The sequence below is a fragment of the Ambystoma mexicanum genome, chromosome 8, assembly GCF_040938575.1.
Source record: "Ambystoma mexicanum isolate Mex_15411 chromosome 8, UKY_AmexF1_1, whole genome shotgun sequence".
In the NCBI taxonomy this organism is placed as follows: Eukaryota; Metazoa; Chordata; class Amphibia; order Caudata; family Ambystomatidae; genus Ambystoma; species Ambystoma mexicanum.
Window position 1 is genome coordinate 751,218,042 of NC_090929.1, and position 26,017 is coordinate 751,244,058.

The 26,017-nt window shown below is 47.4% G+C and overlaps 1 protein-coding gene across 2 annotated transcripts in view; it reads right to left on the bottom strand.

Moving 5' to 3' along the window:
• Positions 1–26,017, bottom strand: part of ANXA7 (annexin A7) — an 835,753-nt gene that overhangs the window by 718,732 nt on the left and 91,004 nt on the right. For both annotated transcript variants that reach the window (XR_011268601.1, XM_069610574.1), the window contains exon 4: positions 1,728–1,946. Coding sequence is in view for 1 of the 2 variants with exons in the window: in XM_069610574.1 (XP_069466675.1) it covers positions 1,728–1,946 (219 nt within the window). In the remaining variant the exon portion in view is untranslated. The remainder of the gene's footprint in view (positions 1–1,727; positions 1,947–26,017) is intronic.

The following is a 26,017-nucleotide window of genomic DNA, read 5'->3' on the forward strand; positions in this document are numbered from 1 at the left end:
GTTTTAGATTTGGTGGAATTGAGTGACTGCCCAATAGGTAAGGGTATTTTTTTTTTTAGAGCTTATTGGGTTTTGACACTTGTCACATTTCAGGCTTCCCTACCCGAGATTAACCCTGCACCAACCTTTGCAGCATCTGTAGCAAAGTCCTCTCCCTCATATGGCCTATGGTGAAGGGTTGATAGACGGAGTCCATTACCCTCGACTTGTGTCTTGCAAAGCTAACAACCATTTCTACATCTATTTCAGCTGCAAGCAAGGTTTGAATCTCACTTTCCACCTAGGCTACCTTCCAACTTGCAAGAGATTGCAATGAAAGGGATTTGCAATGGCAGTTAAAATAGCAATATCCCGTTTGATCATTGTAACCTTTTGCATTTGTGAAACTCGCATCTTTGATAAGCACTGATTTTGCATATGCAACACATCCTCCATACATACAATCCCTGCTTTTTTGGGGATCTGTTCTTTTCTTGCTTGTGTGCTTTAAATGAGGATATGTTGAATAACACGGAGAAATACATTTAACATGGAAACATTTAAAATAGTGCTTTCATTTGAAACGGGTTTTCAGGTTTGGAGCATGATTTATTAAAAACAAACTATTCTGCTCTGGCTGAATACGTGACTATTCAGTATCCAGCCGAATACTAAAAATGCTTTTCAGTACACCCCTAAACCTAACTAGGATCCACTGCGGTTAAGTACTGCAGGCACATTTAGTTGTCATGTAGGGGAAGCCAAACCCTTCTCAGGAAATCACGGAACAACCAGTACAGGCCCTCTCCCAAACGTTCACAGCTTTTAGAATTTACATCTCACTGACAATTTAATCAAAATTGCCAGTGACCATCTTTAAAACAGTTTGACAAGGACCCATGTAATAACATCCCAGAAATAGTTTATTACACATACATTATGTTGCATAAGTCTATTAGTTATTGCTCCTTAAAACAAGTTCTACATAAAGTAATCCAGAGATTGGCATTAGCAGCAATTCAATGACCAACAATGACTTCTGTGTAGCTACGTCAAGGTGGATTCCATTAATGAAATGTTCAGCACTTTGTTTATATGAGAAGACGTTATCACCATCGTGTTTAGCCAGTGAATAATTAGGACACAGGACTCAGCAGCTCTTGTATGGAAAGTGTTCTCTTAATAATACATTTGAAAGATGCACACTACTTGATTAATATGTTCTAAACAAAACATGAACATGTACTTAGATTGGCAAAAATTCCCCATAGATTTCAAATAGAATAATCGGCATTACAGAAGTAAAACAAATTCAAACAATGTTTATAGTGGCAAATATTCACATCACCTTATACTAAGAATGGGCAGCATTCACAATACTGGGAAATGTACAGTTCTCTGATAATCGAACCTTTGCAAACATCCATCCAGATAATGGGCATAAAAGCACATCTTAAAACACAAGTGATTGTATGGTCACATATAAAGTGACAAATTATACAGACGTACAAGATCTCAATGTGTACTCTCCACTAGACAATGGCGGGTGATGAATGTCGTGGTGTGTAACAAATGGTTACATGGCTAGGTGCATGTGGGGAACACGGGATGAATGCTTTTCACACCTGGATTGTAGCTTGCCATTTGAAATGTGCATCCCTGGACATACAACACATGTTTAAAACCAAGGATCTGTAAATTTATGTGGTAACTGTACACATTTAACTGATGTAGGCACCACTACACACCTGGAGCTGGGGCTGGCCCACCTCCTCCATAGCTCTGGACTTGCGGCTGAGGGTATCCTCCATAGCCAGGTGCACCAGTAGGCACACCATAACCAGGCCCCCCAGCAGGTGCACCATAACCAGGCCCCCCAGCAGGTGCACCATAACCAGCTGGTGCTCCAAAGCCTGCTCCACCAGGAGGCACACCATAGCCAGCTCCAGGCATTCCAAAACCTTGACCTAAAGAGGAAAGGAAAAGGAAAATTAAAAACAACTTAACTTCTGCTACTGTTTTCACATAGTCTTTTGTTAATGCTAGAAAAACGCGATCACATGTTTTTAATCAGAAAAGTAGTTGCAAATAAAATTACTGACCAGTAGACTGTTTTCCACTAAACAATGGCTTGGTAAAAAGTGTAGTTTAAAAACACATACAGGTCATGCATATAGTACTTTTTTCATTAACTAAACTTTCTAAACAAAACAAAGAAAAATACAAAACTAGAGATAATGACGGAACAAATGACATCTGAAAGTGTTCAATCATCAGAACCAAAGCGTCCAATTGGCCTTTTCAACAGAAACATACACCCTTGCATGCAGAAATCCACACTGTAGTAGTTAAATGTTAACACTGGAAATATCCAATGTTATTTTTAAAACCTTTTTTGTTTTTTATTTCATTTGTTTACACCTATGCCATCTGTTCTATCTATGTTCAAGACTGGCTCGCCTCTACACGCATAGCTAGCTTCTAAGTTGGAGCCGGGGCCACAAATGAAATCTCAGGATTCGGGTTAAAAAAAAGTTTAAGAACGGGGAGGAGCAATGAATTAAAAAAAGATTGCTCGTATTATGCTTTGTGAGGATAATCGTTTTGTGGCACAGGAAGGACTGATACCAATTCACCAGTCATTAGGCATACGAGTAGCATCCGTACTGCATGAAACTGCTTCATACTAAATAAAAAAGTACAACATTTTTAGTTTTTAAAGTACCACGAATACCAGAGATATGCTGTTTGTAGCACTACAAATGATAGATATTACATTGAGTAACATTAAGGTGGGAGATGTTATCAACTTCTAAAAAGTTGAGCCCTGTATCAGGAATTAAACCTAAATCCTGCGTGTTTAACAAGTATAGTAGCAGTAACATTTCAGAGCTATCCTATCAGCTCCAACATGCAGACGCCCTCCCCAACTCCCACTGCTGATCCTGCCTTTGGAAGCAATAGGCGGTTCCCCATAAAGAAAACATAAGGATTCAGGTAACAATGAAGTCTTAATTGAGTATCATTCGTTACAGACTTGGAAAGGATGATTCTATACAAACAATATTGGGGTTACTGTTAGGCAAAGTTTGCATGCAGTACCCTCTGGGACCACTACACAACTATGACTACAGGTGTAAGCAAAACCAACCTTTGGTATAAGTCTGTACCACACAGTTTTTGGTAGCGAGCTGAGCAGCCAGGCTCATCTCAAGAGGGAATGTGAGCTTGTAATGAGGTCACACAGAGGTCTACAATCACAAGTATTCAAATTGACTCTTATACTCAAGGTTTCTTGGTAAAACAAACTTATTAATTTATTACACAGTCAGAAAACATTCACTAAAAAGGAGGCCATCAATATCACACAAAAATGTACTACAATACTTCACACTATCCGTTTGAGGCATTTAAACTACTTGAATGAGGAGCAAAATGGCATTCAGAGCATTTGAAGTAGGAGCAAAAAGGCATAATTTAATAAAACGAATATTAGAATTATTCTTAAACAGTGCAAACAGTTTGAGCTCACCAGAGGAGTTGTTCCAATGCAATAGGTAGGCCAAGTCAATGGGCTACAGTCTTGTGTAAGTAAAAACGGTGCTGGTAGTTAAACGGAAAAGTCTTTGCCACGGTTCTCAGAAGTAGTTCATAGAAGATTCATATGTCGGGTCACAAGCTGACTAGGCCTGCAAGTTGCCAAAGTTTCACGCACCTTCGCAGTGAGAGGTAAGTTCTGTCGGGTTTTCACAGTACCTTATTTTGAAGAAAAAGATGCAGCTGAGGACTTCTGTTCCCGGCAGTTCCTGCAGAACTCGCTGTTCCTGAGCCTCAGTCGTGGGGACAAGAGGGAGGACGTCAAGGGACTCCTGCACTGCACAGGGACTGGTCACAAAGCTGGCAAATCTTCGATTCCGGTAGCTGTCGTCAAGCACACAAAACTGGTGTTCTCTCCCTGGCTATTCAGTTTCCTGCAGCACTCGGAGGAAACTACAACCAGCTCTGAGAATGGTGTCCAGGTGGCTTACGAGTTGATTGGTCACACCAACTTAAAGGAAGAAGTCGTCCTTGAAGGGCTTCTCCGTCGAGATGAACTTGGCGATTCGGACCTGCAGCAGGGCTTCACCGGGCAAACCAACCGTCTAAGAGTTGGAGCAGCCATCCTCTTCCAGCTAGTCTTCGGTTCTTTCGTTTCAGTGGTAGACTTTGCCTTCCAAGCCAAGAGACTCACCTTTTATCCAGTTTTCTCCCTTCATTCCAGCCTAGCCGCCACTCACCCAGCAGGGTGGCTGTCCTTGCCGGACAGTCAGCCAGCCAATCACGCCAGAGTGCATTTGGGTCTCCTAGGAGACTAAGCACTGGGAGTTTCGGGCACCTCCCTCACTTCCTGCCCACCCCAGACACTCCAACGCCAGAGGCGGGCTTCAGTCCTGAAGCCCACCAAAGGCGTAGGAACAAAGGGACCAAACCTGGTTTGGCACGCAGAGAAACTCTAGAAGGACCTTTCCAAAATGAAATGGCGAAAAAAGACCGGGACCTATTTAAACATAGGGGGCTCGGACGCCATCTTGAAAAACACTGCTCCCGTGATTTTTAGCTACCTGTGTTCACGGTCGGGAAAAATCATGGCAGTTCGTTGTAAAACCACTGCCACCAGCCATTTCTATAGCATTTGACTGCTACAGGAGTTTCTAGACATAGCGGATACTAGGTAACCCCTCCAGCACTCTATTGGAAGATAGTGTGTGCTGGGTCTAGGAATTTAAAAAGACTAGTAAAGTCAATGTAACCTTAAATTCTCTGGGAAACAGTTTATCCCAGAGAAGGTGTTTAAACATTGGGAGAGCCTAAAAGGCTTCCCGGTGTCACTGCACTGAGGGTGCTGTGTGACACATGAAAAGATGATGCCTATGGAGTGGTCTAAAACTCCATAATCAAAGAACACATACGAGAGTGTGGGGAAAAGAGGCTCACACTCCCCCCAGGTTAAAAAAAAAAAAAAAAAAAATCAAGTCCTCAAAATCCAGCAACGTTGCCCGGGGTCTCTAAGGTGAAGGGAATTAGCACATTTATGAGAATTCTCAGTTACTTCATAAAATATAAAAACACCATAGCCCCAGAAATTGATTGCTTAGCCAATATAATCAGTTGATGCAAATTCTTAATTATCACATTAGACATGGAAGTCAAGTTACTTAGTTTACCTATTTGACCCAAGAGAAATCCACTCAAGCCATGGTGACAAGAGACAATTCTATCAGTGCTTTTTGTAAAAAAAATAGTGCAGGTCACCATAAGCTAAATTCATATGAAGGTCTCCTCCAAACAGGTCTGCCCCTGCTCTTCCAGAACTCTTGGAAGTGTTCATTTTAAGCTGTAAACATATCAAGACTGCGGATGTTGTGTGGGCACCATTGCAGTATATAATCGCTTTGCAGGAAGTCTATGGCGTCTCCCCAATCTGTGGTGAACTTCTGTCTACTTGACGGTTATAGGTGTTCCTCTCCATAGTTCCAGATCCTCCTGAGCCATTCTTGTGTAGTTAGAGGGGGGGGGTCTTCTGTTCCATTTTTGCGCAATGACTAGCCATGCTGCTATTAGGAATCCCCTAAAGTTCAGTTTTTGAGTTTTCGTAAAGGACTTATCATGGGGGGCCCACATACCGCACATCCATATCTCCTCTCCTGAGTTGGCCGCGCCCTCGAAGATTTTCCACCAGATGTGTCTCCAGGTTCCCAAGGAATCACATCCCCTCCAGCATTTCCCTTGGGTTGTTGAGAACATTTTGTGACTTCTCTGGCGTGTAGTGCCATGGGACCATCACTTTCGTCCAGCCTTCCCTCGTTTGAACTGCACGTGTCCATTTTGGGATTATTAGCCAGAGGTATGTCCATTAGTTCCGATCAATTTGTTTCTCTAGGGTTACTTCCCACTTTTTCATGTACTGCCACGTGATGTTTTCTTCTTGGCCGTTTATAAATTTGTAGAGACAAATTCCCCCCCCCCCCCCCGTTTGGGTCAGCATATATGTTTCATATGGGGCGAGGTCCCTTGTCCATGCTATTGTTATTCTTGGTGTTGAGAGCCAGTGGTGGAGCTGCTCGTACCGATATCCATCCCTTTCCGTGAGGTCCAACAGCTCCTGGCAATCTGAAAAGGTTCTGATCTGTTGGCCTTCTATCATATCACCCACCTTTGTGCAGTCAGCCTCGCGCCATTTCCTGAAGGACTCTTTCACCAGTTTGGGGGGGGGGGGGGGGTGGGGGTGGGGAGTCTGGAGAGTCTGGATTGTCGAACAGTGGCATGAAGGGGGCGGGATCCTTAGTTAGGGTCTCCTTCTTGGTTGCTATGTTCCATATTTCCATGGTGGTGGTCATAACTTTGCTAAATTTGATGTTATGTCTGTGCTCGGGTCTCCTCCATAGAAGGTGGCGCAGGTTTGATCTTGCGACGGCTCTGTCCTGCGCCTCCCGCCATTTTTCAGAGTTGTCTGTGATCCATTCATGTAGGACCCACAGTTGTGCCGCCTCGTAGTATTTTTTTGAAGTGGGGGAGCGCCATTCCTCCTTCTGATTTAAGTGCAGTAAGCACCTGTTGGGACATTCTCTGTGTTTTGTTTTGCCAAATGTATTTTGTAATGATTTTAGAGGGTCTTGAAGAATGTTGCCGGGAATTGGATGGGGAGAGCTTGGAAGTAGTACAGGAGCCTGGGCAATAACGTCATATTGATGACCGTTATTCTGCCCCACCATGATATTGATAGAGGGTTCCATCTGTTTAGGTCGGTTCTTACGTTTTCTATACGTTTCGGGTAGTTTCCGTTGAAGAGGTCTTTTATCTTGGGGGTCAGGATTACTCCCAGGTATTTCACTCCTCCTTCGGCCTTTAGTACTTTTAAGTCTTTAGCTGTCTTGTATATTCCCTCTGTCTCCCGCCAGGGCCATTACCGACGATTTCTGCTCGTTTATTCTCAGTCCTGATATCGCTCCATAGTCGTCTATCTGCTGGATAAGGAGGGGAAGTGTGTTGCTTGGATCTGTTATGGTCAGCAACATGTCGTCTGCGTATGCCGACGTTTTGTGTGTGTGCCCTCCCATTTCTATGCCCTTGATGTCTGGGGCCGCTCTGATCTTCGCTAGTAGGGGTTCCAAGAAGATTGCATAGAGTAGGGGCGATAGGGGGCATCCCCGTTTTGTTCCCCTGCCTATTATGACTGGGTCCGATAGATCGCCGTTGACTGCAATCCTGGCCCCCAGTGAGTTGTAATTTGCACAAATCATGCCGATAAAATCCTCCCCCCATGCCCATTTTCCATAGAATAGCGATTAGCATCGACCACTCTACCCGGTCGAATGCTTTTTCAGCATCCAGTGCTATTATTGCCGATGGGATTTCCATGATTCCGGTCTTTTCTATGAGGTGGATTATTCGTCTTATGTTGTCGTGGGTCTTTCTGTTGGGGATGAAGCCTGATTGTTCTTGGTGAATTCATTTGGGGAGCAGGGGTGCAAGCCTGTTTGCTAGGACTTTTGTATAGAGTTTGGCGTTGACATTGATTAAGGCGATTGGTTGATATGAGCCAGGACTTTCGGGATCTTTCCCTTTCTTATGGAAGACTAGAATCTTGGCGTCATTCATGGAAGTTGCTATATTGCGTGTTGACTTGAAGGTGTTAAATAGCGTAGTTAGATAGGGCAATAAAGTTTCCGCGTATGTTTTGTAAAATGCTGTGATAAAGCCGTCCGGCCCTGGAGCTTTCTTCTTAGGAAGGTCTCTTATTGCCTTCAGCACCTCCTCTGTTGTGATTGGTTGATCGAGAGCTTCATTTTCTGCCGGAGCCACTGTGGGTAATGTTATCCCCGACAATAATGCCGCCTGTGCCTCTTCGCTGTGACGTGTATAGATTCTGGTACAATTCTCGGAAAACCTCTTTTATATCCTTTGTTTGTTTTCTCTTAACTCCCTGTCCGTCAGATTTTTCACTATTTGTTCTTGCCGTTTGCCTTTGAGTTGTCGTGCTAGTAGCTGGTCTGCTTTATTCGATTTCATCGCGTACCAGTGTTTGGTGTAAAGTAGTTGCGTGTCAGCTCTCTTTGTCCTTATCAGTTCTATCTGGCTCTGGATGTGACGGTAAGCTCTCTTCGTTTTCCTTGAGGTGTTCTTGATCATTTCTTCCCTTAATTCTTCCAGTATGGCCTCCAACTCATCTTCCCATGTGTGTAAAAGTTTATCTTTTTGCGCTTTTAACGCTATTAGATGTCCCCTTATCACCGCCATAGCACGTGGTGCTCGGGGAGACGTCCGGGGTGACGTTATTCTCAAAGTATTCCTCAATTTTCTCTTTCATCATTTCTTTTGTCGCTATATCTTGAATCATTTCTCTAGGGAAAGTCCAACGCCATAGGCCTGATTGTTTTCGCGGTTTAGGAAGTGTAATCCTTAGTGGGGCATGATCTGATAGCGAGATTGTGCCTTTTTCTATGTCCTGTATTTCTCCGACAAGGCCTGCTGTGGCCCATATGTAGTCGATCCTAGAACTTGTATCGTGTACAAGTGAGTGATACGTATAACCTTTAGTAGATCCTCTGAGTCTTCTCCACACGTCTTCTAATGCCAGATTCTGCATAGTCCGAGTGCGTGCGACGGAGCCCCTTGTTGGGAGGTTTTGGGATTCGAACGATCTTCTGTTAGATTCCACGCTAAATTGAAGTCTCCTGTTAGGATTACCTCTCCCTCCGCATAATTTTCTAGTGCCTTTATTGTTGCTTTGATGAATCCTTCCTGGCCCGTGTTCGGGGCGTATAGGGTTGCAATTGTTAGTTTACGGTTGTCTATTTGGGCCTTCACAAATACGTATTGGCCGTTTTTGTCCGCTAAGGTCTGCTTGATCTGGACCTGGAGATGGTTTGCGAAGGCTATGAGTAGACCTTTTTTTTCTCGTCACCGTTGGATTGGATGATTTGTTTGTAGCCTTTTATCCGAAGTAGACTTTTCCTCTTTTTCTGAATGTGGGTTTCTTGGAGTGATATTATGTCGAAATTTTCCCTTTGTAAGAAGTGTTCAGTTTTCTTCCTCTTCACCGGTGTGTTCAGCCCGCGAATGTTAAACGTTGGGATTTTCAGCCCCATTCTTTCACGTGAGCTTGGGTTCTCTTATTGGGACCTTCCTGTGGGTTGCCATGTGGTGCATTTAAATCGGAGGGCGAGTCCCCCCCCCCCCCGAACTTCGCCTTGAACTCCCTCCCCTACCTCCTCCCTTCCCCCCCCTCCCGCCCCCAACTTTGTCCCTGAGGAGGGCTCTGGGTCCTATGGTTGCTCCGGCGTGGTGCCTTTGCTCCATGCCCTCTATAGTCTCACGGTAATTATTCCCAGGGGATCCTAAACCCTGCTTGTGGGGCGAATTCCACTGGTGTCACGTGACTCTGCCGCGCCTACTTTTCGGCACTGGCCCTTGCTAGGATGTTCGTGCCAATGTTTGTTCTCCCTCCTAGTCTGCATAGGAGCTACTGTTCCTGTTGCATTGATTTTATTCTGGATTGCGTGATTTGAGTTTTGTCCTTTTCTCAGTTTGCCATCCCCTTGGCTGTCTCCATTGTTTTGGGGGTTCTCTTGTTTTAGTGGGATCTGATTTGTGTTCCTGACATCCCATAATCCTGAGGCCCTCTTCGCATGTTGTGATCCGATGTTGCCTTTCTTTCCATAAGAATAGAAGGCCAAAGGGGAATGTCCATTTGTACCGTATTTCTTTTTCTGATAGGATTTTGGTCAATTGGCTAATTTCGCTTCTCTTTCTGAGCGTGGATTGAGCCAGGTCCTGGAAAAGTAGTATTTCTCTGCCATTCATTCTTATTTTATCCAGAGTCTTGGCCTTTCTCAATATCTGTTCCTTTTGAGTGTAGCTAGTCATGGCCACTAGGACATCTCTGGGACGGGATCCTGGTTCCCCTGTTCTCCGGGGGCCTACCCTGTGTATTCTATCAATGCAAATGTCTTCCCCGGGAACGTCCCCCAGAATATCATGAAATACTTGTGGCACTGCTGAGCGGAGATCTTTATCCTCTACCGTTTCCGGCATATTTTTGATGCGAATGTTTGATCTCCTCGATCTATTTTCCAAGTCCTCGCATTGTGATTCAAGTTCCATCACCAGACGAGCGAGGTGGTCTTGTGCCTCAGCTTGTAGGGTCGCCTCCTTGTCCATGTTCTGGACAGTCTTTTCCAGGTTGTGCGTCCTCTCCTCTAGGGATTCAATGTCTTTTTTTAGCTCCTGTACTGCCTGCTTCAGTTCCCCTTTCATTTTATCGAATTGTGACTGAGTTGGGGCAATGACCTGGTCTTGGAATTCTTTAAACCATGTTTTCATGTCTTCCCGAGTGGCCATGTCTAGTTCTTCGCTCCGCTCTATTAGGTCTGCTTCTTTACTGTTCTGTTTATTTTCTTGTCTTTGTCCAGCGTTTTCCGTTCCCCAAATGTGTGTCAGATCTTCTACCTGCTTGGCTCCTTTTTTGTTTGTCGCTGCAGCCTGTGACCCCTGCCTCGCCTTGGCTTTGGACATGTGTGTGGCTTCTTTGCCCAGTGCGCTATCCCTGCGTCTTTCTCCCGTTGGGCCTCCCGGGTTCTGATACTTGTGTAGGGTCGTTTTCGCCCCCGCTTGGGCTTGTGTCCCACAGTTCACCGGTGTGAGGTCTTTTTCTCAGGGGGCGGGTGGGGTTCCGCCTCTGTTGCTCTCGGAGTTGCGAGTCTCTTATGAGTGCCTGGGGGTCTACTCCTTTGGGTGCCAAAATGCCCCCCAAGGGACCGTTGTGTGGTGGTGGCCCTGGTCCTTTCCCAGTGTGGCCTGTTTTAGTGGGACCACCGATTCGGCCCCTAATCTGCGTGCTGGGGCCGTGTTGCTGGGTCCGCCAAGGGTGCCCTCCCCGTTCGCCCCCGGCACTCTGCCCCGCCTCATACCTGCTTATCGCGCCTGGATCGCTGGGTTCCGTCTGTATCCGCCGCGGTGTGCTGGGCCTTGCCGTCCGCTCCCCGCCGGCGTGCTCTGGGGTGTGGTTCCTTCCGCCTGGCGCCTCCCTCTCCCTGGCGGTCGCTCGCCCGTCCGGTCCCCTCCTTTTCCCCTCGGCTTCCGTGTCCGCCTGCTCCCCTCTCACTGCTTCCCCACGGGGCAGGGACCACGGCCTGGATTCACTTAGGAGGGCACTCCGGCGGAGGTCCCGACGTCCCCTCCAGGACTCGCTCCTCTGTTTCCGGCGTATTCACTGGCCCCGCGCCGGAGGCGCCTTCCTCGGCCTGGCGGCGCGGCGTCTCGAGCCTACACCGGCGGGAAGACTGTCCTGGGTCAGGACCAAGGGGCACCCCTCGATCACCCGCAATCTGTTCGTCCCAGCTCCTCTTCGCCCCCTTTTTCTCTGTCCGATGAAGGAAGGTTCGTCTTGAAGGGCTCTGCGCCTGCTTATTTCATTTCTTTATTGTCGCGGCCCAAGCTTGGGGACGGAGCTAGGCTCACGCACGTCCACCCGTCTCGGCCGCCATCTTGGAATGCCCTTCATGTATTTTAATCTGATTTTGAACTCTTTTTGGTTGTGAGTCGGAATCATCTTTTACATTGTGTCACACAGCACCTTCAGTGCAGTGACACAGGGAAGTCTTCCAGTTTTCCCAAAGGCTTAAATACCTTCTCTTGGATAAACTACTGTTCCCAAGAGCAATGAAGTGAAATCGACTTTGCTTACACTTGTAACTTTATAGACCCAGCACACACACTATTTTACCATAGGGTGCTGGAGGGGTTACTAAGTATCCCCTTGGTCTAACTTCTCATTTCCTTTCCTCAGTGAATGGCTGGTGGCAGTGATTTACTTTTAACTACCGTGGTGTGCATTTACCATGTTCACAGCTGCAGTAAAGCACCCAAGGGTGCCATTTTTGTCAGAATGGCCCTGGTCTTTTTTCACTCATTTCTTGGTGGAAAGTTCCTTCTTGAAATTTACTCTGCGCCAAACCAGGATTGGTCCCTTTGTTTGTTTTGTCTTTGGCGGGATTCACGAGTGAAGCCCGCCTTTGGCTCAGGGTGTCTGGTGGGGGTAAGAAGTGAGGGGGGGGGGGGGTGCCCAAACACCCTGTTCTTAGTCTCCCAGGAGACAGGAATGCACTCTGTAGTGATTGGCCGGCTGGCTGTCCGGCAAGGACAGCCACCCTGCTGGTTAAGTGACAGCTAGGCTGGAATTAATGGGAGAAACCTGCATATAAGGCCAGGCTTTTTTGGCTTGGAAGGCAGAGTCTACCACTGGACGAAGGAATCCGAGGAAGAACGCCTGCTGCAACTCCTGGACCATTGGTTTGCCCGGCGAAGCCCTGCTGCTCTGCTGAAACTCCAAATTCGTATCGACAGAGAAGTCCCTGCAAGGACGACTTCTCCCTTTGAGATGGTGGGGACCAATGAACTCCAAAGTAAGCCACCTGGACATCCTCTTAGAGCTGGTTGAAATTCCACTGCAGTTGCTGGTGGAACCGAATAGCCAGGGAGAGGAACACCAGATTGTGTGCGTTGCTATTAAGCTGGGCAAGAGCTCCAGGAAGATCCTCCGGACTCCCAGGAAGCAGGACTGACCGAGCCTGAGCCACCTCAACAGAGTGCTGGACCCCAGATGCAAGGAAAGTCCATCCCGACAGCCAGGAACCGCAGTGTTGCTATTTGTGGTAGACGTGAGGCGCTCAAACACCAAAGTGCCACTTGTTTGAAGATTGCCAGTTGTGGTCGGTGACCGTCCCATTGCAGGTCAGGCGTCCCCAGACGTCCTCCCACTTGTCCCCACAACTGAGGCCCAGGAACACCAGGATCTGCAGAGCTGCACAAAACTGAAGTCATCTGCTGCCCCTTTTCTTCAACCTAAAGGTACTGTACAGTCAAAGAGAACTTACCTCTTGTTATGTAACTGCACTTGTTGTCTGTCGGTGCGACCTGTTGTGGTTGCTCTGTAGAGTTGCAGATAGCTTCTTTACTTCACAAGTCTAAACAGCGTGTGGCCCTGCTTTGAATTCTTTTCTGCACAGACTTCTAAAACATTGTGCAAGACTTTTACTTACCTGCAAAACGGTGCTTCAACCTCACCTAGACTTTTGCCCATTTGACTTTGGCCTAGCCTGGCTCCCTGAAAGACTCTTCTTCCCTCCGACATTGTGTTTTGCCCTCCTTCCAGGAAGGGGTTAACTAACTTTGCATTGGGGGTTACCAAAAGTACTTCCCTGCATCAGAATATTTGTGCGATTTCTTGTTCTGTTCCTATAACCCTTTTCTTTGCCAAACTCTTAAATCTGATGCAAACAGCGAGAGATACATTTCCAGTGTCCTAGTCACTAAAGCCCCATTCTGCAAACACGTTGAGTAATATGTCCTCCTGTAGCTGCCACTCGTGCTCTACGGTTAGGGGGATGTGTGGGGGGGGCGGGGGGGGGGGGGGAGTCTACTGAGTATGCCCACTAGACGATGGAGTTCTTGTTTTTATAAGCAATACATGGGTGTAGTACTGTCCGTGAGGACTAGAACGGTTTTCCCCTGGTGTGTCTGGAAGGCCTTCAGGGCCTTGAACACTGCTAGCAGTTACAACAGCTTGATGTGACTGGATTCTACCGCTGGGGTTTCACTTTATTATTCCTGTTAGCATAATTGTATGAATGCCCCCAATTGGGTCTTGCTTGCCCTTACTTGCTGTTAACCTGAAGATTGAGTTCCCCTGGAACACGTTGTGAAAGGAGGAACCTTTCGTGTTTGAGAGCTCTCTTCCATATGTTCTGGGACAGTTTGGACAGCCCTAGAGAGTGAGTGCACCCTTGTTTATTCAAGACGAAAACAAGGAAATTGGAAATCTTAACAGGCACAAATTCACCCAAGCCGGAGGAAGACCTGGAAGCAATTGCTACGAAGATTAACCTAATTCAGATGCTAGTAGAGATCAAGGAGGAAATCAAAGGATCAATGGCAGAGATGAGACGGATGGTAGCAGCAATTGATATGTGGGTAGACTCTGCCGAATCCTGCATCAAGGATCTAAAGAACAGCTATGTGAACAACAAGGCATAAAATAAATTGTGTTGCATAGAGATTTGCTATGCAATCCTGTAAGTTTGCCAGTTATATTGATACTTGTGTAACAGAGCCTGCTATTTAAATTACCCTGCATTCCTGTCTTGCCCTTAAAGCGCTCTCCACTCTCTTTTCACTACAAGTTCAGAGGAACTAATATCGAGAGAATAGCAGTAATCCTCCACTCGTAAAAATGCCAAAGGCCTGTGTGGGAGTGCTAGGCAAGAGAAGTTATTTTTCAAATAATTGCAAACTAGAACTAAATCGGGATGACAGTTTTATAGTATGTCCTTTTTGGCAAAGACCAGTATGTGTTCATTTTTTTATTTTATTTTTTATTTCTTTTAAAAGACAGTCCTGCAATTGCATTTCTAAAAATGTAAGTTGTTACATAATGCATAATTACAATATTGCTACTGTAAAACACTGCATTGTCTCCATGTGTTTCAGTAAAGTTTAGGTTAGTGTATCTAAATCTGTGTCAACTAGATTATTTTGTTGGCAACGGTGCATCATATTGACTAGTGAAAATGTACATCACACCGATAAATGCTTCCGATGACAAACCAATTTATGTGGCCTAGTGGTTGCATACGCCTGTGCAACTGGTGCTCATTGTGATTATGATTGCAATATGTATATTAGCACCTGTGTGAGGCAAGCCAATCCGGAGGCCGAAAACACAAGTGTAATTTGCACAGCCTTCACCCTGCATTTGGAAGCAGTGCCGCAGGCCAAATCTACACTGGAGTGCCACACCTCAACCCCCTACGGGCTCTGGCACACCTGCAGATCCTAGAACTAGTTATTTCCAATCATGGACATGTGTGTCATTTGTTTTTAAGGGAAGCATGAATTCCTCTCAAACAGATTACCTAAAAACAACCAAAATTTATCAGCACACCAGGTGGCGGCTCCGAGTGCCAACAGCGGAAATAAAAACGCTTTCATGTGCGCAATGGGCTTGAATGCTGTGCTTGAGGACCATTAGTGGCTCTGCTAAGGTGGTATTTAAAGCTGTATTGAAAACCGCTGATATCGGTGACAGACAAAGGCCATCATGTCCACTTTAAGTTGACAATTACCCTGCCTGTCGCAACACCATACTACGTGCTTGGTCTCGTGCTACCACTTCCCTTTAACTGTGTATTTTTTATTTATACTTCTTCTGAACTTCTACTTACAAAGGACATGATGGATTAATCATAGACTATAGTGGACACTGCCCTGTGCAACACCAACTCCACCTTGAGGGTGCCATTAGGCGGCACAGCTTGGTCACTGCTATAGTGGACTCGCGCAGCATTGGAACATGGCCCTAACTTGGGTAATGTCTGCTCATCCCCATTGGACCAATTTTGTTGCACAGCTATTTAGATGCCGAAACCGTATCATTCAGGTTCAGATGTCCAGGCCATTTCCTGTGCCTAGTTAGTCAGTGCGATTGTCTGGACCAGGCAAGACATCTAGACCACTTAAGTCTCTTCATAGGCGATTAACTACATTTTGCTGTCAATTTGTTGCATTTCCCTTTTCTCTCGCTTTGTTTTTTTTTATCTGCCGACCAACGTCGAGCTCAGGCTGAGTGGCACCATAAGGCTCTTGCCTAGGAGGCGGCCTGGATATTTTATGTTACAAGAACCAGTGACAGGCTTAGGTTTTTGGACCTTTTCAGATTTCATTTTTTCCATTTGGCCTTAGACATTGTGTGCAACATACATCGGTCTAGTTCGCACAAGGCAGGTCTGTGAGCACTCCTGTCCACTCAAAGATGGGCCTGCGCATTCGGCGGCCTAATGGCCTCTGAAATCTTCAAGCACCTACTCATGCAATTTGGTTAACGTGACCCAATTCTGTCTTGATGGGTCACAGGGGCTCACCTATTGAGGCTGCCGTTACACCGTCTCTTTGGACTGGCAGAGCGTACTTTGGTAGAATAAGGTGAACACGCTCTCTGGGAAAGATAGGATTTATTTTATTACCTCCCCATCAGGCCAGCACATGTTCCCTCTCGCTATGGTACTGCAAGATATGCTCTGCGGGTACACAACAACATTGTGTGTGCATGCAATTTTTTGTACAGAGCAGCTAAGGGAGACAGTCTCCCTCACGTGAAAAAAACAGTCAGATTCGTCCAGCTACATAGGTAGGTTGTGATTTTACACACCTCCCATACCCATTTGTGCCCATGCTAACCTTTACATTTTAGAAACTCTGCTTCAGTGGTATACAACAATGCTGTATTGTTGCTAATTTTATTTGTTGGGTACAAATCACTTCTGGTGACAAAAAATATGAGTACAATTTTAAAAACCAATACATGCCTTGTAAAAAAAAACCATTATCCTGAGCAACTGGGGAACAGAATTGTCACAATACAAGCACAAAGTGCCTCACTGCAACTTTGGCAGGAAGACAGAATACATCGAGAAGGAAATACATCCACCTGCATTGCATTCCCTCACAGATCCATGATGTCATCCCTTCTTCCCTAGGCGAAGAGTTTCACATGGGGCCAGGGGGGGGTGCGTCCACAGTACAATAGTCTCCCTGGGAGTGGTGCACCGAGGGAGGATCACATGGGGAAGGACTTCCTCTGTGGGATTGGGGACGACCATCACCAGAGAACACTATCACCCCGCTTTAAAGCCTCCAACTCTAAATCCTCCTTCCCTGTTTCGGGACCATTTATTTTTGTCAACTCCGTTCACCTAACCTACATGACAACATTGAAAAACCAGAAAGAGGAACAACGGGAGCCGTGCAGGAAAGCAGCAGACGTGAGCTGCATTGAAAGCCGCATTGGCAGAAAGGGAGAACCCAAACGTAGTCCGCCAGCAGGCGAGTACTCAGGTTGCCGCCGAGCAAGTCCTCCAGGAGCCGGTGAAGGGCACAAAAGAAGAAATGTGCGGCCGAGCCGCTGCAGATGGTGCTCCAAGCCCGAACGCTACTGGAGCCTCCCAAGGAACGCATTAGTTCAGGAACCGCGTTAACTTGTAAGGAGGAAGGAAATAGGTACGTGGGGTGTCCGGGAGGTGCAGGAACGAGTTGTATACTTGGCAGGAGAGTGAACCAAGGGGATACAACAGAGCCATGCAGATCTGGGACCCTGAACAAGTTGTATAATTGGCAGGAGAGTGGAACAAGAAGATACAAAACCATTTTGCAAGTCTGGGACCCGTACCCATAAGAGAAACCGAAGCTTTAAGCCAAGAGGATCTGGGACCCTGTGAAAGAAAAGAGAATTCATGAGACCCACTGGCTTGCAGGAGAGAGAGCCAAGCCACTCATGCAAGTTTGGGACTCAGACCCTTATATGAGAGACTTGAGAACGAGAGGGTCAAGGGCCTTGGAACTGATAAAAGGAATCCTATGCTTGGAAGAGTGTGCCAGGCTTGTAGGATATAAGAATTGTGAAATCAAGGAGGTATTTATTTTGTGGATTATCCAGTAACCTAAAGTCGTCTAGGGGAAAGGGGCACAACCATAGCATCGAAATCCTGTATTTTGGGACATTATTTTCTCTTTTGTTCCAGCGGAACTGGGAACTTCGATTGAACACCAAGAACACCCTTACTTTGAGAAGAGACTATCATTGCACAGTTCTCTTAGCTCATTAGTGTTAAGTACAGAGGTAGGTCAGGCTTTTTAGTTTCAGACTTCAACAGTTTCACTAGTTTCCTTTGAGGTAGGGAATCCCCTCTTGGCACTAGGGAGAGGCCTTTGTCGAACCCTTTATTTAATAAAAGTCTTTATCCAAATTCATGCCACCATTGTGTCAGAGCCTTATTTCTGCACCTTTACAGAACTTTGTGCAGGACTTATTCACACCCCTACTACAAGAGAGGGAAGTGTCAGAAAATTCAGAAATCAAACTTGATAGTGCTCAGAGTTTTTTTTCCTCTGTCCAGGCACAAAACAAATTAACACCAGACATCCCAAAAGAGTCCACTACTTCAGAATGAAAGTGGGCATTATGTTGGCTGCAAGGTAACGGCCGTAAGAGCCCTGTGTGACTTTACATCTTGGCTATGCAGTGCTAGGTATGATTTTCATAATAATGTTAAAGGATATTTGTACCCCTCACCATCACCACCGCAATGGTCCCTTGGCGCCCTGGCGGATCTGAAAAGGAAAGGGGGTGGGGTGGGGTTTAGTTAGTGGGAACGAGCGGGATAAGTGCAAGAGAGGAGTGATGTGCTGTTGGCGGCTTCGTTCGGTTAACACCGTTCGCTGAGCTTGGGGGTGCTTTCTGGTAGGTAGCCGTTGTGTGCTGTTGTGCAAAGAAAGCTATGTGTGGTTTGTTTTGTTGCTGTGGTGTAGGGAAGTTTGTGTGGTTTGTTGTGCTTTAGGGTGTGGTTAAAGTTTTGAGAGGTGTATGAAGAGGGGTGAAATTGTTAGTGGTTTGGTTATTGGCTCGGTACCCAGAAGTGATATGTGCTAAATTTCCATGTCCTTTCTAGATGTGACGCGTGTATATCTTGGAATTTCTATCTAGATCCGGCGCTGGCTAACATTCACGTCAATATTCACAATTATATCCGGATGTGGCACCTGCCAACATTAAACAATCCTATCCAGATGTAACAGGCCAACGTTCACAACTCCGACCACCCGGCAATATTCAAAATCATATCCAGATGTGGCACTTGCTAATACTGACAATCCTATCTAGATGCTACACAATTCCAACTAAATGTGGTACTTGCTGTCATTCATAATCCTGTCTGGGCCCGGTGCAGGCTAATGTTCACAATTATAACAAAAAATGTGGCCATCTGTCATGTCCCGTTTCATGCATGTAGACATCCGGGAGCGCCTGTCCCCATTTGCAGGCTGTCTTGGCCGCTCTCGCAGTTGCACCGGGTTCGTGGGATTCCCTGCACTACATTTCCCATCACTCCCTCTGTTCGCGGTCACGTGACGCACACGTAACTTGTTAGTCTTCAGGCGACTCCGGTATTTAGATCTTCCAGTCCCCGCAACAGGTGCTCCTAAAACGAAGTAGTTAAAGTACTCGATATCCTGAAATTCTGGTTTACCAGTTTCCTCGACCCGACTTGTGTGTTCAAGGATTATTCTTCAGTCTTTTCCCTTACCTGTGATTCTTGCTACCATCACAGATTAAGCAGAGTTTTCTAACGCAGGATTCCCGTTTTCAAACTTCTTTTTTTGACATCACTGACTGCTCCCTCCATTCTCTTCCCGGAACCCTTCATCTACTGGATCTACTAAAGACAAGGATCTACCACAAGGTAGTATGCTTTGCATACTGAAGTGACCACTTGGACGCTCTCCTGATTATACGGACACTACTTCGATTGTTTATTTGCACTTTGGGACGCTTTGCCGATTTCCTTGGACTGCTCATTAGTTGCGCCCTCGTGCCGTTTGGGTTAGGTGGGATTGCACAGTCTTCCTGGAATTGGGACTTCCTTTTCACTCTTCATTTTCATCATCACCCCTCCAACTCCAAGTAGGTTACTGGCCTTCTTCTTAACTGAGCAGGTAATTGTGGGTGGTGATTGCTGCATTTCGGCATTCCTGGCTGCTTTTCTGAACTACTGTATTGTTCTTTGTTCCCTTTGCTCTGTTGCTGCTCCTGCCTCTTCACTCAAGCCCCTGGCCTGTCAGGTATAATATATTCCTGCAGGCTGTGCTCTTGGGGGAAGTCGCAACATCGCGTTCAAGACTTCTCAAAGTGAAGGAACACCCAAAGTGGGTGTTACATCTGTATCCTTTTCAAGGTGTGACAGATTTAGGAGCCTATTTTTTGCCTGTTGGTTATGGAATCCGGAGCTGATCCAATGGCTGCCCTGATGCAAGCCTTTACTGCTTTATGATTTTGACGCCCAAAAACCAGTATCACCAATATTGCCCTCAGGTTCTGTTTGTGCATGTTCCGTTTCCACATCACTCATGGACAGATTACGGCAGTGTGCCAGGGATCATGCCTCGTTTCTTGAAGTTTTGGGTGCCAAGATCGTTACAGTTCTTCCTTATGTTCATGGGCTATTGTAGCTTCCAGACAACCAATCCAGACGGAAGGCCCTGGAATGGTCACATGACATCCCGTTAGCAGCACATCCAGGTCAAACCAAGACCTATGACCTGCAGCACAAATAGTGCTGGTGGCCTGGTATGAAGGATACCGAATCTTACGACTCCATGTGTGCTGTATGTATACAATGTAAGACAAATGGGGAAACCCGTTGGTCTTTTGATGAACATGCCCCCGCCCCCACATCCGTGGCATACAGTCACTCTTGACTTTGTGGTAGAACTCCCTTTGGTCAAGGGCATGTCAGCCGTGCTTGTGGTGGTAGACGTGCTCACTAAAATGGCACAATTCATACCATGCCCTGGTATGCCTACTGCTCCCCTATTGGCTAGTTTGTTTTTCGATCATGTGGTACATTTCTTTGATCTACCTACGATCATGATATCCGATCCTGGCTCCCAATTTACCTCACGGGTTTGGCGTGCCCTTACCCATTCATTGGGAATAGATGCACGGCTATCTTCGGCCTACCATCCTTAGATGGATGGACAGCCCGAACGTACCACTGGCACCATGGAGCAATACCTCAGCTGCCTGTGCTTACAACATCAATCCAACTTATCGGTCTTGGCAACCGCTGAGTTTGCATATAACAACTCCCGACACTCGTCAATAGGTTGTTCTCCGTTTTATGCCTTGTATGGGTTACACCTGAGGATCCTTCAACTTGTTCTAACTTCCTTAGACCAGATCCCTGCAGCGAAGTCGACGAGGGACTCTCTTGTTGCCATACGCGATTCAGTTATTTCTCATCTACAGACTGCACAGTCCCGGGCAAAATTACAGGCGGACAAACATCGTTCACCTGCTCCCTCCTATGCTCGTGGTGATCGCGTTTGCTCTCAACCAAGCACCTTGCCATTCGGGGTAAACTAAAGCTATTGCCTCATTATTTGGGTCCGTACAAGATCCTTCACTGTGTCAATCCTGTTGCTGTCCGTTTGAATATTCCAACTCATTGGCAGATACCCCCCGTTTTTCATGTTTACTTGCTCCGTCCTTTTGTGCCCGGCACCCAACTTCCTGTTGCCCTACCCCGATCTCTGTACAGGGGGGGGGGGGGCGAATATGAAGTGCATGCAATACTGGACACCCACCTACGTCACGGAGTGCGATCCTACCAGAAGGGTTATGGCCCGGAGGATAGGACCTGGGAACCGGCCTCCAATCTGCACGCCCCCCCGACTCTTGCGTGCCTTTTGGCTATAACAGTGGAGCGTCCGCAGGGGTGGGCGTCCTTTGCGGTGTGGGGAGGGGGGGTACCGTCATGTGCCGGTTTCCTGCATGTAGACATCCGGGGGCGCCTGTCCCCACTTGGAGGCTGCCCTGGTGACTCTCGCAGTTGCACCCGGTTCATGGGATTCACTGCACTACATTTCCCATCACTCCCTCTGTTCGGGTCACGTGACGCACACGTAACAAGTTCCGCATCTTCGGGCGACTCCGGTATTTAGTTCTGCCAGTCCCTGCAATGGGTGCTCCTAAAATTAAGTAATTAGTTATGATATCCTGGTTTACCAGTTTCCTCGACCCGGCTTGTGTGTTCAAGGATTATTCTACGGTCTTTTCCCTTAAGATATCCTGGCACCTGATTCCTACTGTTTCCCTCGGCTACCAAACCTTTTTGGTACTCAATCGGATTGCTCCTTATCCTGCCCTTGTTTGTTGTGATGCTTTCGCACCTGTGATTCTCGCTACCATCACAGATTAATCTTAGAGTTTTCTAATGCTGGATTCCCGTTTTCAAGCTTCTTTTTTGACATCACTGGCTGCTCTCTCCATTCACTTCCCGGAACCCCCACCTCACTAACTCACAGGACCCTTCATCTACTGGATCTACTAAAGACGCTATGCTGTTGCTAGTATTCATGATTCTAAATGTGGCGTTCAAGACTTCTCAGAGTGAGGGAACACCCAAAGTGCGTGTTATATCTGTATCCTTTTCAAGGTGTGACAAACACCCATATCTGTATCCTTTTCAAGGCATCATTCACAAATCTGCCTAAATGCGATGCAGGATAATGTTCACAGTTCTATCTTAAATGTGGTACTAACATTCACAATCCTATCTAAGTCTGGCACTTGCTAGTATTCACGATTCTAAATGTGGCATTTGCTAACAATTCACAATCCCATCTGGATCGGCGCAGGCTACTGATCACAATTCTATCAAAGTGTGGAATTTTTAACATTCTCAACCCTGCCCGGATGTGACACCGTATTAACCATATATAAGGAGGGAGGCTATGCCTAGATTTGAGAGTCCTGTATAGTGGGAGAAAGGCCTAGGTTTCATGATGCAGCAGGCTTAAGAATTTAATACAGTAGGTTTAGTTATATAGTGGGCACAGATGGTTTGATATATCTATACATGAGTAAATATATAATGGCCAATTGCTTGTGTTGAGTATTCCCCAAAAGAGTGATGCAGGTGACATTCATGTTCTGAGGTAAAGTAATGTAGAGTGGCAGGGCTTTCTAGAGTGATTGCTCTACTCCCCACCCATGCCACCCTTACTTGGTCGTTGCTACTGGTTGACGGCTGGCGTCTAGCTTCAGCTTCCCCTGCTGACACCTGCAAACACACCTTGGAACACCATTGTAGGAGCCGCTCTTTGCCTCAGGCCCCTAGCCGCAGGGGCTACCGGGCAGAGGCCTGCCAAGTCGAGTCGAGGATTTGATCAATAGGGGCCGGGGAGGTCACCAGAGGCGGGACATATGGGAAGCTGGGATGCAGCCATCAGCCGGCGAGGGTTCAGCAGCACAAGGCAGCGCCATGTTATTGGGGGGGAAGGGGGGGGGGGGAACACTACGCTCGCCTGGTTGCTGGAAAAGGCACAGGGAGCTGTTGTACAATAGGGGCCCAGGTAGGTCGCGGAAGGAGGGAAATTCAATGGCAAGCTGGGATGGAGCCATCAACCCGCGAGGGTTCCGCAACACAAGGCAGTGCCATGATGGTAGAGGGGGGCAGGGGGACCACACACACTATGCTCACCAGGTTGCTAGCTGGAGAGAAAAAAAAAAAGGCACAGGGAGCTGGTTAATCATTCTCACCCGTGTCAACCTCAGAACCTTCTCTCTTTATTGGGGGTTATTTTTCCTTATACCTCCGAGTGGGAACCTTTTAGTCTTTTTATTTTTAGCCTCTCCATTGCGTCTTGAAAGTTATCCTCTTTGACAACTTTTTGGCAATAAGTGCATATTGTTGCTGGGTTGCCCTATGGGCTCCCCTTTAACTTTCTCGGGACGCGCGAGACAGAGACGGGGCGCGCGAGACAGAGACGGGACGCGCGAGACAGAGACGGGACGCGCGAGACAGAGACGGGACGCGCGAGACAGAGACGGGACGCGCGAGACAGAGACGGGACGCGCGAGACAGAGACGGGACGCGCGAGACAGAGACGGGACGCGCGAGACAGAGACGGGACGCGCGAGACAGAGACGGGACGCGCGAGACAGAGACGGGACGCGCGAGACAGAGACGGGACGCGCGAGACAGAGACGGGACGCGCGAGACAGAGACGGGACGCGCGAGACAGAGACGGGACGCGCGAGACAGAGACGGGACGCGCGAGACAGAGACGGGACGCGCGAGACAGACGGGACGCGCGAGACAGAGACGGGACGCGCGAGACAGACGGGACGCGCGAGACAGAGACGGGACGCGCGAGACAGAGAGACGGGACGCGCGAGACAGAGAGACGGGACGCGCGAGACAGAGAGACGGGACGCGCGAGACAGAGAGACGGGACGCGCGAGACAGAGAGACGGGACGCGCGAGACAGAGAGACGGGACGCGCGAGACAGAGAGACGGGACGCGCGAGACAGAGAGACGGGACGCGCGAGACAGAGAGACGGGACCAGCTCCCACAGGGGGTATGGCTGCCCAGATAGACAACTACACGCCCCTTTCTGTAAAATGCAGTGAGATTGCAGAGAAATGTGTGCTGAAACTGTATAAAAAAAAGGTGAGCCTTCTGCAGCGTAAAGTATGTCGACCACAGGAAATATAAGTAACTGAAGAAGACGACCAGAGACGCCTGCAGACCCTTTGCAAGACTGAAGTGACCACTGCTGTCCTGACCCCATTTCCAATGCGACAGAGAACCACCGAAGAGACGACGACTCCCGTTTGGCTGGTGGGACCAACAAGTTCAAAGACGAACTTTGAAACAAGCCATCTCCTGAGGTCCTAGGAGCTTCGGCGCCCCAATACTGGGAGACCTGCTGCCCATTGCGAGTGCATAGTCGTGGAAAGGCCGAATCCATCCAAATCTTTGCTGACCTCGTAAGGATACACCAGCGTGTGGGACGGCAGGAAGCAATGAAGATTGATCGGGCGTTCCATGTCTTTGGTGGTGCTACTGAAAAGACTCCAAAAGCACCGAGTGAACCAAGAAGTTGCGGAAAGTCGTGCTAGAGTTTCTCCCTTGAGACTGCTACTGGAGGAACCCTGTCCATTGTCCTACCCTTCATCATAAGGCCAAGGAATCCGGAGGTCTGGCCCAGAGAGTCCACATCGCAGAGAAGCCAACACAAACACTTTCTTCAAACCAAAGGCACTTTGGGGAAAAAGGTATTGCTTACCAGATTGAAAGAAGTGTTTCTAGAGCGTTGGAGTGCAGGCAGCGGTGTCCAGGGAAACCCCCGCTTACCTCTGACCCAAGCCGCTGCTTGTGTCCCTTTCTCTATTCCGTTTTAAGGCCTCCTTTGTTAGTTGCCAACCTGCTGCTTCAATAACTTTAGATACTGGAATAAATCCGCAGGAATTCTTCATATTTCGCTTTTTGCTAAGACTTCAAGCCCTCTCCAAACTGCATCTAGCTAGGCCTTACAAGACTTGCAAGGCGAAGAAACAGTCTCTAGAACCTTGAACTAAGCTCATGTTGCACTAACCACTTCTTTTCCTCCTTTAAGTGACTTTTCTATGTGCGTTTGCAGAGTAAATGTATTACCGTATAACCCAGTGGTATTCAAACTGTGGGTCGCGACCCCCTAGGGGTCCGCGGGTGCATCCCAGGGGGGCCCTGAGAGCTCAGCATGAAAAAAGATTTTTTTTTTTTTTTTTTTAGATTGGAAGAAATGGGCAGGGGTGGCCCACATGGGCGGGCTGAAGCATGAAACTGTCTCAGGCAACAATGAAAAAGTGTCCCACAGTTGTAAATGGATATTCATTCCTTTAGTCACAGACTGGGCCTCATTACTACTATGGCGGACCAGTAACAACGGTGCTGGTAAGCTACCGGCACCGTTGCTACCGTTCCGCCATAGTAAGAGTTGTGCTCGTGGGTGCTTGACAGCCCCCGCCAGGTCTGACCTCAGCTCGTCGGATGCACCAGCACCGTTATTAACGGTGCCGGTGCATCCGAGCTCCCCCTTCCCATTTGAGCCATATGGGGCTCAAATGGGAATGGGGATCTACCGGCACCTTCGAAAGGGCAATTATCATGTCCGCCTAACTCGGCATGACCTAGTAATTGCCCATTCGCGGGTGCCAGACCCGGATGCAACTCCAGTGGCAGCCGTGCCGGTTTTACCGGCACAGCTACCGCCAGAGTAGTTATGAAGCCCACTGTTTCAATAGTACCCAAAGGGGTGCTTTGTGTTAAAATCTAAGTAAATTGTGATATATTCAGCAACAATGGTCAACATTACTAACTGCATAGTGGCCCCTCACCCATTATGGAGGAGCTAAGGAGCCAGCCCAGTGAAACAGTGAGCACTCCCTCAGCTGCTTTATCCAGCTAATGGAGTGCTCCTGGGCTGGCTGAACTGTCAAAGGGAAACACTGTTTCCCTTTGACAGTTCAGTTTAGTTCCCCAGCCGCACATGCTCACTGAGCCATGCAAGTGCTGGGGCGTTTTGCTTCGCCAGCATTGCATAGCTCATTGGAAATGCTG